At 53.6% G+C, this 14,277-nt stretch overlaps 5 protein-coding genes across 5 annotated transcripts; 2 read left to right on the top strand and 3 right to left on the bottom strand.

Moving 5' to 3' along the window:
• Nucleotides 1–881: 881 nt before the first annotated feature.
• Nucleotides 882–2,366, bottom strand: AMT9 (O-methyltransferase AMT9; the record flags this gene model as incomplete). Its single annotated transcript, XM_037325441.1, has 3 exons — nucleotides 882–1,421; nucleotides 1,475–2,050; nucleotides 2,121–2,366. The coding sequence occupies 3 exons, from the start codon at nucleotides 2,364–2,366 to the stop codon at nucleotides 882–884; spliced, it is 1,362 nt and encodes a 453-aa protein (XP_037177003.1).
• A 3,009-nt stretch (nucleotides 2,367–5,375) lies between these two features.
• On the top strand, nucleotides 5,376–6,431 carry CGCA056_v010193 (uncharacterized protein; the record flags this gene model as incomplete). Its single annotated transcript, XM_037325440.1, has 4 exons — nucleotides 5,376–5,525; nucleotides 5,582–6,087; nucleotides 6,139–6,206; nucleotides 6,256–6,431. The coding sequence occupies 4 exons, from the start codon at nucleotides 5,376–5,378 to the stop codon at nucleotides 6,429–6,431; spliced, it is 900 nt and encodes a 299-aa protein (XP_037176602.1).
• Nucleotides 6,432–6,853: 422 nt separating this feature from the next.
• On the bottom strand, nucleotides 6,854–8,709 carry CGCA056_v010192 (uncharacterized protein; the record flags this gene model as incomplete). The annotated part of the gene is made up of 2 exons (XM_037325439.1): nucleotides 6,854–8,534; nucleotides 8,588–8,709. The coding sequence occupies 2 exons, from the start codon at nucleotides 8,707–8,709 to the stop codon at nucleotides 6,854–6,856; spliced, it is 1,803 nt and encodes a 600-aa protein (XP_037176601.1).
• Nucleotides 8,710–9,231: 522 nt separating this feature from the next.
• On the bottom strand, nucleotides 9,232–10,242 carry ACTT3 (Enoyl-CoA hydratase ACTT3; the record flags this gene model as incomplete). Its single annotated transcript, XM_037325438.1, has 2 exons — nucleotides 9,232–9,853; nucleotides 9,911–10,242. 2 exons carry the CDS (start codon nucleotides 10,240–10,242, stop codon nucleotides 9,232–9,234), a joined length of 954 nt encoding a protein of 317 aa, XP_037176600.1.
• A 2,205-nt stretch (nucleotides 10,243–12,447) lies between these two features.
• On the top strand, nucleotides 12,448–14,276 carry CGCA056_v010190 (Trichothecene efflux pump TRI12; the record flags this gene model as incomplete). The annotated part of the gene is made up of 2 exons (XM_037325437.1): nucleotides 12,448–12,699; nucleotides 12,756–14,276. The coding sequence occupies 2 exons, from the start codon at nucleotides 12,448–12,450 to the stop codon at nucleotides 14,274–14,276; spliced, it is 1,773 nt and encodes a 590-aa protein (XP_037177001.1).
• Nucleotide 14,277: the final 1 nt, after the last annotated feature.

The following is a 14,277-nucleotide window of genomic DNA, read 5'->3' as shown; positions in this document are numbered from 1 at the left end:
ACCGTGTGTTCCGCTTTGTCACCGAATGCACGGCGTTGCGCCGTGGGTTGTGGACCTATCTCACTGAAAATCAGGAACGCAATTAGTTACAGTTTGTCCAGTTCAAACTTGTGTGGGCTCGATGTTCGGCAAATGCAAACTTCAGACTGGCTTCTCGACGTTCGCATGACCGATGACGTCGCACTTCCACATAGTCGATAGAGAGATTGCAATTGCTAAAGACAATCATTGGCCCGGACGAGTTAGACTGGACAAGGTAAGAATTACGAGAAGCACAATCCTAGTCTCGAGAGTTATCATTAGCCATCCCAGGGCTAAAAATGAAGGCATCATCGTCAACCAGACGACGACATATCATCAAGCCTTCACAGCAGCAAAAGATTGGACGAACAGGGAATCGAACCCTGGACCACTCACATGCTAAGCGAGTATTATACCACTAAACCATTCGCCCAAAGGGATGATTTCGCCCGGACTTGAACCGGAGACCTTCAGTGAGCCAGGCGAGGATCCAGAAGACCTCAATCTGTTAGACTGACGTGATAACCAACTACACCACGAAACCATGTTATTTGATGACTCAACTGGAGCGGAAACACTATTTGAAGGTTGCGTGTGGTGGATGGAGGGCATCGTGAAGCGAGGGGCGGAGTGGGACGCTGGGTGGACGATGATGGATCCGGAAACCATCCCGAAGTTGTGGGACTGGTAAATTCTAGACGGGCCCATCTATCCGTAGCAGCGGGTTGCAACCCTGAAACGACACAGAGACCGAGGAGGCAAGAAGAGTTCAGAGGCATCGTGTAAATGAAACTTTTGGCAGTAATCATCCTCCTCTATGTACTAAGCAGTCGTAACTCATTGTTCATCAAATAACCGGTCTAGTTCCCACGCCATGTAGCCTCGATGATGACGAAGAAGGACAACGGGATCGCCTCCAACCGAGTAACCTCAAACCTCTCGTCTGCCCTCTTGAACATACCCTTCCATGCGTCAACGTGTCTCTCCTTGGTACCAAAGAGTCCCATCATTCTCAAGTCTGTGGAGGTGCCCATCTGTTGAATCGATCTAGGCATAGACGCAGCGACAGCAGCGCTCTCCTCAACGGTGCCCTGCTTGCCAACATAGTCGATAAGAAGGACCTTAGAGCCCGGGCGCAATGCCGGCGTAAGACCCTGGATGATCTTGATGGACTCGGCATCAGGCCAGTCGTGAAGGATGAGCTTGATCATGTACACGTCCGCCTGGAGAGTTTGGGGCTCAAAGAAGCTGTGAGGCTGGAAGGACACACGCCCCTTCAACTCCTCCGGAATGTTCTTGTCGAAAGAGGATTGGCACTCTGGCAGGTCCTGGACAGTAATCTTAAGGTTGGGGAAAGTCTTGGCCAGAACGAAACTGTCGTGACCTCCGGAACCGCCGAGCTAGTGCTGTGTTAGTTGATGCGGTAAGGTAGAAGTTCAAAGAGGCGGCTTACATCAACCACACTGAGGTCGCCAGCGTTACCCCAGTCGTACGCGCCCCTAACCATGCCCTCAAGCTGGAAGATCTCTTTGATGTAGTTCATCCACTTGACGAATGTCCTCATGCGGTACCCCTTCTTCTCGCCCTCGCCGTCCTCCTCCATCATCTCCCAGGAGGTCTTGTAGCCCTTGGAGAACTCGCCTCTCTGCCACATGCCAAAGGCAGTCTCGCTCATATCTTCCTTGAGCTCTTTCTTGCCACGCTGGTACTTGTCCAGCGCGTAAGGAAGGAACGCCATCGGTGGGCCGGCATCGTTCATGATGTTGAAGACGAGTCCGTGGAGACCCTCATTTTGGGCAACAGCCGCGGACCGCGAAGTATGTCTCACCCGAGTGGTGAGAGGCTTGCCCGGTTCCGTCTCCTCAAAGATTCGGAGGGTATAGGCATGCTCCAGAAGGCGGTGGACAACCTCCTCGGGCAGGTCGACATGCTTGGCAATATCGGCGTAGGACGCGTCGCCGTTGAGGGGGACGGCCGACCAAAAGTCGAAGTAGTTGATGGCGTTAAGTGCTGCGCCGTCGGGGCCATACTGTGAAATAATATGTTATCCATGTTGTTCCAATCTTCAGGAATTGTCTCTCAGGGGTGGCGTGACTTACGTTGTGGGCGAAGTTGAAAACACTCTCACTAGGACCCTCAACCAAATACGACAGGTCCTTCAAAGTATCAATCAACCTCTGTCGAAGCAAGAAAGCCTCTGACGTCAGACCACTGTAGCTTCGCACACTATCCGCGGCAAGAGTAGGCTCGGGGATCTTGTTGTCGCCCAGGAACTTGGTGAAGTCGGCTGAGAGCTGGCCAATCTGGGCTGCGAGCTCGTTGATGGTAGGCTGTGGTGACGCCATTTTGGGAAAAGGAAGAACAGGAGGGGTATCTGAAAAAGCAGAGAAATCGAGATGGAACGGGAGATAGATCGTTAGTCCGCGGCACTTGGGCACAGCCGGGGGATCCGTCCCTTATTTACCCGTCTGTCATCTGTCATGATTTGGCCAAGGCGACCTGGCCAAGACGGCCTGCGCCTCTTGTCCACATTGTCTGTACCTGCCCGTAAGGGTTCGCCGCTGTCGGACTCAATCACGTCTTTACCCCTCCAGCTCGTTAGGTAATTCCTCCGAGCCTACATGCGGTGATCGAGTCTCAGGTGCCGGCACGTTGTCTTGTGTGACGGGGAATACCACGCATCCTGCAGATCAGATAAGATTATCTTATCCATCTTGAAGACATCTTCACTGAACTCCCCCTCCTCGCCAAGCCTCTAAGTCATTGAGTTGAAGAAAAAGTACCGTCTGACCTTGATGCCATACGAGACACCGAACTCATCGTATTGGCGGGCCGGCAGGCATCCCGCCGGCTAGCTCCATTTCGGCCCCGTTGGGCCCCGTACTGTCTGTATTAGACTCTATGGGTCGGTGGCCAAGGACCGATGGTTAATGTTACGTTGGCAATGAACCAGTCGCCTGTTCCGGTTTAGCGAAGGTTAAAGGTGGTCCATAGTAACCTTCCCGTAAGACTGGCTGTTCTTGCAACCTGTTGATAGCTTGCGATAGGCTAGGGTGCGTCATTTTCTCCAACGTACTCTATGCAGGTGGCCACTAAAGGATGTAAGATGATGTAGGTATCAGGCGCCGAGTCCCTCTGGATTCGCTGAATTTCGGTAGTTTCCGCGCGCTGTGCGTCCAGCTGGAGGCGGGACAGAAGGCGCCGGTTACCGCCCCAGTCCGACTTTGACGTGAGTCGTATGAATGGCACATCTCGAATTTAAACTTAATCATCAATCTTAACCAGATTGTTGGGTGTTCGTTCGGAATGTGGGAGGTCGATTACCCCAGACAGCCGGATTCCGAACTCATCAGCCATGCATCTTCTTTTGTGGTGTAAAATGGTTGGCTCTACGAAGTGAAGGGTTCTTTGTCGCATGAGAATCCCGTAAAGCAACGCCAGATCGGAATGGTGGTCAGCGCTGTCAGTCACCATGAAACAGCAAACTTCGGGCGCTCCTCAACCCAATGCTCCACAAATCTTTTCTTGGCTTATTCGTGTGGATGGGAAATCTTGATGTCGGCGGTAAAGTATCCCAAAGAGTGAAAGAGCGAGAGATATATTCGTTCGTTGGGGCCATTCCCCGCTCAACGTTGCCCCGTCCGTAGCACTCTGACAGAAATCTGTCCATCATCGTTCCAGCAATCCTTTCGACAAGAACTGGGCGGACTACGGGGGAAGACAGTTGGCCGCCAAATGCCCGAGAGAAAGCGTAACCGCAGCCGCCAACCCACCAACTGCCATCCGTCCTAATTCCCCGGCAGCTTTGTTGACGGCGGAGCTCCACCTGAAGAACTCCACGGCAAGTTCTAGGCGAAAATCTATCGGTGTCACTTTCTACAAGGCAAGTTCTCACCGTGAAAACATGGGGCTGGAATCCGTGTTTGTACCAAACCCATCTCAGGCCCCATTAAAATGTAACGACACCACATGGCCTGACCCTAAATCCGGATAGCACGCGGATAGCAACGGCCAAAAGCTGGGGCTAGAGTTGGTTTACATGCTATCTATCCTATCAGGTATTGCGGCAGCCAAGTTATTCAGACACGGTAATCCATCAGAATGGAACATGATTGCTCGCTTTACCGCTCAGGGTGCCCACCTGTCATCGAACATAGCTGGGTCCTTTTGTTATTGCGAAATACAACTTAATTAAACAACACTGTCACGCACACCCGCCAAGTACAAGCTGCCTCAACTAGGTTAGTGTGCTTGCCGCTACAGCCCGCGATCACCTCATTCGGGGGCATCATGTACCTCCGTTACGACTGCGCAGTTGAACCCCTCGTTTGGTAAGAGTCAGCAACGCACAATACGAGGCTTATGCATTTCACATATTAACTGACTGTATTCGTATTTACGATGGAGTGGGGCATTTGTCAAGAACAAAAATGCCACGACAACGTATATGTACGCAGTCAACTTATTTGAATTTTCTTGTTCGTAATCTTCCTTCGTTGCATTTCGCGGTCGTCAACTTACGAACGATGCCCAAGGAAGATCCTGCACCTCGAATTGGAGGACAGGCACGGCAAGTCACGTGACCGTCGCTCATATCCGGTGATGCGGCATGTCTACTCGTGCCAAGTGGGCAGACATTCCTGGTTGGCGGCCTTTGCCGCTGCCCATCAACGGCTCCGACACTGAACGTCACCGGCGAACGATGCGAGCGGATCAAGATTGCCGAGCGCTAACCGCGTGGTTAGCATCGAAGCCCACTGCGACAGCACCGCGTCGGCCCGCACCTGTTCCATGGTCGCCCATTTTCGCTATCGCATTTTGGACATGTCAAAAAGATGGTGTCGCCGCCACCCGTCTAGTTCTTGCTAATTCTGTACTCCCAGTTTCTGTCATCTTGAACTGGAGATGGCTGCTGAGTGCCAGGTATCGCGGTATCTAGGCCATCCCAGCTTCGGTCAGACAACAATCTGGATAATTTGCCATATCAATGTTCTGAAACACCCCACGAAACCATGCGAGCTCCAACACGCAGTCTCGCACTCTAATACGAATACCATCCCCCCAATCAGGCGCCCGTGCAGCGAAGCTTTGTGTGCCAGATCCGTCATCTGTGCTGTCGTGGTGATTTGTGTTTGCGTCGTGTCGTTCGCCTCGTATTCTTCTTGAAAGGTAATTTTTAAATCTATCGCAAGTCCACCTGCGCTGTCGCGAAAACACCACCTCCGGTAGGACTTATATCGCAGCACGCATATCGGCACCTCGACGGTTATATCTGGTCTGGAAACCAGACCTTCATTCGTGCTAGCTGCTTCTTTCGAATTCTCTCCAGCCGACAACATACTCGAAGCCTCGACATGGCGATCGGTAGCACGGGCAAGGCCCTCATCGGGATAGGAGCGCTTCTAGTAGTTCTCAACACCGTTTTCGTCGGCCTGCGACTCTACACCCGAGTAGCCATCGCAAGGACCTTCAAGCCCAACGATGGGTTGCTATTAACCGCATGGGTGCGTACTCCAATTTTCTTTGCGCAAAGATGATCTAACCTCGGGCCCGTTCGCAGGCCGCGTTTGGAGCGCTCTACGGTCTAGCGATTATGGGAGTCTTGGGTGGCATCGGTGGTTCACTTGCGGACGCTTTCAGCAATGGCACAAGTGGAATCACTCAAGCGCTCAAGGCGCTGTTCTTCCTGGAAATCATCTATGTTGTCCTCACATCCGCCATGAAGGGCAGCATTGCGATGACGTTCATCCATCTGTCGCGCTCAAAGGTCCTCAACATTCTCTTCTGGACTTCCATCGGCATGGACGTAGCCATCAGTCTTGCCTTCATCATTTACCTGCTTGTCCAATGCAAGCCGATTGACAAGGCGTGGAACTTGCTGGACCCTTCCGTAAAGGGAGAGTGCTTGCCGCTTGTCGGACAGCTGTACATGGGCTACGCATTGTCCATCGTCACAGCAATCTTGGATATCCTCCTCATGGTGTCCCCGTTCATCATGATGAGAGGACGAGGCCTGAACTCAAGACTGAAGATGTACATCTACGGCATCTTTGGTTTGGGAATCCTGTAGGTTCTCACGAACTGCCGTCCTCGTGCCCCTACTAATACGGCACTCAGCGCAACTATCGCAAACGTCATCCGCTTGATCGCACTTATCAAGCTGAAGGGCTCCGATGACCAGCTTCGTATGTGCTTCTCCCCCAGTCCTCCGAATGAAACTAATCATTATCACAGTCGACGCGGCGCCTGTATTCACCTGGTCTGCCATTGAGGTCAGCATCGGCATCATCATTGCCGGATTGATCGAGCTTGGCCCGCTTGCCGCCAAGTACGGAGTCAAGGGATTCGAATCATTTGCTCCATCGAAGCCTATCAGTGATGATTACGAAATGTCCACTGGGAAATTGTAAATACGAAAAGAAAATCCGGTCGACCGGCAGTAATCGGAGTCGCAGGAATGAATGGGCAACAAAAGAATTTGCCCTGGGTGATGTTCTCTGGAAGGACACCCTATGATGATCACCGTCGCGAAAACACAGGCGCGAGAAACCCAACCTCCTGTTGAGGATGCATTTCTAGCAATACCACATAGTTGCACCAGTTTGTACATGGTCAGTTGTTGACTGAGTGCAAGAATGTCATTGACGAGCATTGAGAATACTTGAATATGTGTCCTCACGAATATATTTGGAATGCAAGATACCATGGGATTGGCATTAACAATGTGAACTATGTGCAAAAGCAATACATCCTCATCATTTGCGATCAAGTCCACACAAATGGGATTGTAAGTGCAACTAGTTGCGGCAGTATCGATATTCACGGTAAACATCTACGGCTGGCTTCGCCCGTTGTTTCCATCCGCCAAGTTTTCAGTGCTCCGACCTGCCCTCACCTCCTCTCTCCACGTCAACCGCTCCGTCTTGGTCACACCAGGGCCCTGGTAAACGCTGCCATAAAGCCCAGAAGCCCAGCCAGCACCGTCCTTTGCCTTCTGACTCTTGCTGTTCTTGAACTTCCTCCTGTACCACTTGCCATACGAGAGAAGGTAGTACAGCCTGAAACAAAGCAATGCGAACTTGTCATGCTCAAGGTCCTCCGGATAGTCAGCACCCATGTCCACGGCGGCGGCAATGCCAGACATGATGGCGATCTCGTGAGCATTGACCAACGTCCATGAACCTGCAAAGCGAATACGCCTCTTCGCCTGGAGGAACATGATCCAGGGCACGACGAAAGCGTAATGAGTCCATGAGTGGCAGAGCTGGTGCCACCAATCGCTGCGGATGATCTTGTCCTTGTTGATCTGGTCGTCGGTCCAGTGCTTCCGGTCGCGGTTTTTGTTCAGGTAGATCGTCTGGAATACGTGCTGCTCAAAAGGAACCTTTTCGGGGAACTGAGACTGGTAGTTGGTGGTGTCGAAACACATCTCCAGCTTGGAGAGGTCGTCGTCGTACATGCGGATATAGTACATGGGCCTGAAGTTGTCCTTTGCGTACTCCAGGCGCGAAGATTGGTCGACCTCGCGCTTGTTTCCGAGAGCCTTGACCGCCTTGGACTCATCGTAGAAGTTTTCATAGTACTTCTTCATGTAATCGGCATCGTTGTGGGTGATGGTGATGTCGTCGGAGAATGTCGCGGCTCCCAAGACTTTGCGTTCGCCCCATGACGAAGTCTTGCCCAGAATCTTCTTCGCAGTGTCAGCGAGGACGCACATGACGATATCGTCGTAGTGCTCCTCGGACTCGGGTGCATCTGGATCGCCCCCATTGGGGTTGTGACCATCTTTGACTGGAGTGCGAGGCTTCGTCTTAACCAGCACCCCGCGCTTGTTTCGGTGTACGATCTCGGTGAGTTCGGTTGACAGGCGAACAGTGACTCCACGGCTTTCGAGATCCTTCTTCCAGGTCTGGTAAAAGTCGCTGAAGTTGGGGAAGACAACCATTGGAGGGAGGTTCGAGGCGACGCTGTGCTTGTCGGGAGGGTACCACATGCCGTAGGTTGGCGAAGTGCAGAGTCGTTCTAACATGATGGCAGGCACCTCCGGCGTAGCATTGCCCGTTCCAAGAAACAAGGCCGTCATTGGCAGACCGATTACATTTGTGAACTCGTCGGAGAAGCGGAAGAGCTTGAAGAGGATCTTGAGCGGCATCAAGGCGAAGAAGACTTCGAACCAGCGCATGAACTTGAGCATGAAGGCGAGTCTTTGAACTTCTTTCTGGTGCTTGACCATGAACTCGGTGGGAAAAACGTTCGACCAAAACTTCTCGTCTTTGCCGAAGGAAACCTGAAGCTTCACCGGGTCCGCGTGATAGCCCTGTCGGGCGAACATGGTCAGCGTGTGGTGGAAGATGTAGCTTCCACCCTGGACTCCTTGATTGAACCAGCTCGCGCCATGTCGCTCCTTGTCGAGAGGGATCGAGAAAGCCTGTCCGCCGCAGTAGTCGACCGAGTCGATCAGGGTAACGTCGAACTTGTCGGGGTGGTTCGAAAGATGGTATGCCGTCGACATGCTGCACGCTGTGAGCATTCATCCGATCTCGCTCTCGAGCTCACGGTCACCTACCCAGCTGCGCCAGCGCCAACAACGAGGACCCTCTTACGCCCATCTTTGCCAGTGTTTCCGTTCTGCGCCATGTTGTCGGAGCCGTTCTGCTCAAGATCACGGTCGAATGTTTGGGTTGCCATGAAAATGAGGAGAGGAAAGGCTGTGCTCCCTTGCTTTGAATAGCTCCCTCTTCTACAGCATGGATGCCCCCCTGAATGCTGGAAGCTCAAATATGGGCTGAGACCCGTGTCACTTCGCGTGTCTATGACGCTGTGACATTGAGTTTTGATGAGGTCATCCCCCGTCGACCCTCTTTGTCCACTAAATTAGCTGATGGCCGCCTACAGATTAGCGATTGCGCCGGGAGATCACCCCTCGATGATCGGAACTAGTGGGGGTTTTTCGTCTTAGTGGGAGAACTAAGGAGCGCGTCTCTGCCACGCGACGCTCGTGACGACCATGATCTCTTTCGATGTGGCTGCTTTGCACCGATGAATGGCTTCTTGTATCCATATTAATACTTCAATCGTGTTTATCAATGCAATTGGATCTTGATTGTTACTACCTATCTCCACAGACGAGCAACTGACACTCAGGTCAACGAAATGCGGTCCAACCTCGCTCTGCAGCATTTGTCACGACAGCTAATGCCGATGACAAGATCACAACTTGGAAGCCTTCTTGAAGCTGACAATTTGACGATTGCCCATCTTTGTATTCCACCAAGGCCAGAATGGCATGCTCTCACGACTGACCGTATCCGTAAATGTGGGCTTCCTCTTCTCCAAAAAGCTCTTCACGCCCTCAATGTTGTCGTTCGTCCCAGCCATCTGGACGAATATTCTGGAATCCAAGATGTGCGCCTCCTCGGGTGTTGGAGGACAGTACACCATCATGTCATGCATCATCTTCGTACTAACCAAGGATGTGTTCTCAGCGATGTCCTCCGCTAACTTGAGTGCGTATTCCACTGTCTCTTGAGGCGTGGGCAGCAACTTTGAGAATAGTCCATTGACGAGTGGATCGGTGACTGGATACACATCTCCAGTAGTCGTGACGTGGCTCGCCTTGGATAGCCCTATGAGCCGGGGTAGGAAGAAGGCGCTGCACGACTCAAGGACCAAGCCACGGCGAGCAAATGGAAAGCCGACTTTGGCACCCTCCCAAGCAACCCGAATGGCGGCAGGAAGGGACAGGGTGAGGCCTACACCCACGGCCGACCCATTGAAAGCCACGATCGCGGGCTTCTTGCAGTTTGAGATGGCTAATGCGAGTCGGCCGCCCCTTTTGCAAGTCGTCAATGAACCACGTTTCGTAGCTGATGTCTGACAAGATGCTTACCAGTCTCTAAACTCGTTCATGGAGTCCTCGGTCTCCTTTAAAGCGACCATGCCCATGAACCCTACATCAAGATCTGCTCCAGCAGAGAAGGCTTTACCTTCACCTGTCAGGACTACCGCACGTACTCTGTCATCCTCGCTGACCGTGTTGAAGAAGGACTCGAGGTTGAGAAACATGTCCAGTGTCATAGCATTGTACTTCTCGGGACGATTGAGCGTCACCACGACCACCTTCGTTGCCGTTGGTGAGTTGGCTGGAACATGAGAGAATGATATGTTGTCATGATTGATAGAAGTGTACGAAGTAGGGGGCTGACTAGCTTTGATGTTCATGTTGATGATCGTTTGCTTGCAGAATCCAGAGTGGAGAGGGAAAGACAGATGCTAAGGATGGAGCAAATCATGAATGGCATTCCGACCTCAGTTTGTTTCTAGATGTTACGCCCTTTGTAGCTGACCTCGGTACCACCGGAATCGGGACTGAATAATAATCAGTCTGCACGATCAGTGTCGTCGCATGCCGACGGGACTGAAAGCCGACTACCCCGCATCCTGGACTGCACATGGGCATCCGTTTTACGCATAAGGGCCTGCCAGACAATGAATCGGATTGATTCCCGGGATTGCTGGTGGCAGAGAGTGCTGACTTCCTGTAGTCGAATTCTGTGAATAGTAAACACGCCAGCCCCCGTGCCTCGGTCGTCATTCATCTAGTTCTTAGGCAAGTCACGGGTTCACCATATTTCAATAACAGTTTTGGATACCAAGTATTCAATCAGTCACTCATAGCCTTCTACTAAGTGAAATGGAAATACGGTATGTCCGAAGTGGCATTTGTGGGAGTTGACTCGAGAAGTCGGAAGCGTTAATTCAACAGCGAGCTCGGATTGTCCAAACTCGACGCAACTCTCACAATACAAGAAATCGAATCAACAGACATCGCAAGGAAAGGAACTACAAAAATGAGGAACACAGCCGATAGCACCCTGCAAGTAGTCCCACTGAGCGACTTAAAGCAATCTTCCGGGGAAGTAGCACCTCGAAGAGTTGACAATCCATTGCCTCGAGATCGATATTTGAGTATAAGCATGGGTAGTGAAGGCGAAATCCTAGCACTTTTGAATCAAGCCACTTTTATGAGATTCGAACATGTGGATATACGAGACTCGTAGTCACTCTACTTTTTCACAATCGCGTTAGTTGACCGGCGTCATATGGATTCCAGATTATGTGTCTGCATCTGCTTTTTTTAGCAGTAACGTTTTTGTGTTGTTTCTCTTTTCTCATCCATCAAATCTTCTGAAGCAAGCGCTCATTTGTGCTCTCTTCATGCAGTCTACCAGTTTCGTCGCAGTAACTTTGGGCCTCAACATCGACGACTAGCGAATTTCAAAGCTACGTCTGATACTTTTGGGTAACCTGTTGTTCACAACCCTCTCGGCCTAGAGCCTTATCACAGTGCTTTCTTTTCTGACGTCGTGTGGAGGGAGATAGTATTATGCCACAGGACATTTAGTTGTCATCATCCTTCAGTTCGTCTATCTGGGCTGTAAATAGCTCTTGACTGCATTATTGCGTAACTCCAGCCTGGCTTAAGGTTTTTGCAGAGCGGAAACGTTGCGAGTGGTGCTTTGGTTCTCGTCAATCAAACTAGAAACCCAGAGATAGCCTCAAGATCACCGGGGATCAACACATCGCCGGCTCTTCGAAACCCGTCAAGACGGAGAAAACCCGCAATCATGCGAGACGACATAGCCCCCGCGCAAGTTTTCTCATTCCCCAAGCCTAGATCAGAAAATGATGGACCACGCCCAAAGATAGAAACGCAAGAATGCAACTTCCTAAGCGAAACATCCGAAAGCACTCTGCATATGCAACGGAACCCCCGACCAAGCCCGCAGATCCGGTCCAGAATCCCCAAGCAGCAACCCGTATTTCCACGTGCGCTCGCCAAACATGGCCTTCTAGAATCCCATAATCCCAAATATCCGGGTCCAAGCAAGCTCACCGCTAGACAGTTCGCGGAATTCGCTCCAGCATCCCCCAACACCACATGGCGCAGCCCCAACAGCCCCCGACAAACATGTTATCGACCCTGGTGTTTGCTACTTGGGGGCGTCTCGGCCGGCTGGTGAACAGCCCTGTACAATGCTTTGCCGAGCCTATTCAATGCTGCTATCCTTCCCGATCGGGAAAATGCACCCAGCAACCACCAAGAGCTGTTACCCGCCCCCTATTGGCTGGTGACTTTCATCGAACAGACTGCACGGCATGGCTTGATATCACCTCGCTACACAAGCCAATGAAGGCCCCCTGCGTGTTTCTTATTCAACTCCTCGACAATGAGAAGGCTCTCTTCAGCTGTTACACAGTACACTCGGGATACAACGCTGTTGGGTGACGGATCTCCCGCCCGTCCTGGACCCTTGTTTCTAAATGCCTATTTCTTGTGCTTTCAAAGAGTCCAAAATGTCGCGAGCTCCCGTCATCCGTGGTCGTCCTATCCCATCACCCGTCCAACTTCTCCGATAGTCAACCATGGATCATCCCGAGACGAAGAAGCCTCACGACGAGGAAGCCGTCCACGTCCGTGAACATGGGCCCTCCTCCCTCGACTCGGACAGCACCCACCTCGACGAAATCGACCAAGACTGCCTCCCCGATGGCTACTTCCGCAGCAAGTTCTTCCTCGGCTCTATGACGGCCATCGGCCTCGGCCTCCTCGCCGGCGTCTGCGGCTTCGCCTACGCAGCCCCGATCCTCACCGTCATCAACGCAGACATCGGACCGGTACGTTCTCTCCCCCTTTTACTCCCATCCCTAACCTCACTAACACCCCGTCAAAGGACCCAAACATCGTCTGGGCAGCCCTCGTCTACACCCTCACCTCGGCCGTCTGCCTGACCATCATCGGCCGCGTGACCGACATCTTCGGCCGGCGCCCCGTCTTCATCGCCGGCGCCGCCCTCGGCGTCATCGGCAGCATCGTCGCCGCCACCGCGACCTCGGTCAACATGTTCATCGGCGGTACCACCATCATCGGCATCGCCGCCTCCACCCAGCTCTCCTTCTACTACGTCGTCGGCGAGCTCGTCCCCATGAAGTACCGCCTCGCCGCCAACGCCGTCTGCTACGTCTTCTGCATCCCCGGCTCCGGCTTCGCCCCCGTCATCGCCCAGGCCTTCGTCCAGTACCACCCCCACATCGGCTGGCGCGGCTGCTACTACATCCTCATCGCCATCAACGCCGCCTCCCTCGCCTGCTGGGTCCTCTTCTACCACCCGCCCACCTTCAAGATGAAGCACGGCGCCCACGCCCGCATCTGGTCCTACGTCCGCGCCTTCGACTACCCGGGCGCCCTGCTCTACACCGGCGGCCTGCTCGTCCTCATGCTCGGCCTCAACTGGGGCGGCGTCGTCTACCCCTGGTCCTCCGCGAGCGTCATCGCCACCATCGTCGTCGGCGTCGCCGCCCTCGCCGCCTTCGTCGCCTGGGAATCCCTCGCCGCCCTCCGCGAGCCCTTCGTGCCCATGCGCTACTTCCGCAACCTCGGCTGGGTCGCCTCCGCCATCCTCTCCGGCCTCGCCGCCAGCGTCTACTTCGCCTTCGCCCTCGTCTGGCCGCAGATGGTCGCCGTCCTCTACGCCGACCCCGTCAACCGCCCCTTCTTCGGGCCCCTCCTCTCCTCCTTCGTCGCCCTCTTCACCCTCGTCGGCCAGATCGTCGGCGGCTTCTCCGGGAAGTACATCGGCCGCCTCAAGTGGCAGTGCGTCATCACCGCCTTCCTCGGCGGCGTCTGCTTCGCCTCCGTCGCGACCTGCGGGCCCGACACGCCCACCCGCGCCACCGTCCTCGTCTGCTTCGGCGTCCTCCTCGTCGGCTGGGTCGAGGGCCTCTCCATCTCCATCACTACGCTCGCCGCGCCGGACCAGGTCAACCTCGGCGGCGCGAGCGGCATGGCCGGCAGCATCCGCTTCCTCATCAGCGCCGTGGGTTCGTCCGTCTACAACGTCATCCTGAGCAACCGCCTCGCCGAGACGGTGCCCGCGCGCGTGCCTGCCGCTGTGGTGGGCGCGGGGCTGCCCGAGGCGAGCGTGGCCGACTTCATAGCAGCCTTCGCGACGGGGGAGTTTGGCGGCGTGAAGGGGCTCACAGATGCGATTCAGGCGGTGGGCACGAGGGCGTACCAGGAGGCCAGCGCGGACGCGTTCAGGACTGTATTTTTCGCGAATATCGGGTTTTCAGTTGTTGCGGTTGCGTGTGCGCTGTGTCTGCCTGATGTGGATAAGTATCTGACGAGCAAGGTCGCGGCGACGCTTCATCAGGGGAGGGACGAGAAGAAGATGGCGGGGGAGAAGGAGGCTTGAG

Source organism: Colletotrichum aenigma (genome assembly GCF_013390185.1).
Source record: "Colletotrichum aenigma strain Cg56 chromosome Unknown KSG_Cg56_contig06, whole genome shotgun sequence".
Taxonomy (NCBI): domain Eukaryota; kingdom Fungi; phylum Ascomycota; class Sordariomycetes; order Glomerellales; family Glomerellaceae; genus Colletotrichum; species Colletotrichum aenigma.
The sequence above is the reverse complement of the archived record's forward strand: the minus strand, read 5'-3'. Positions and strand labels throughout refer to the sequence as shown.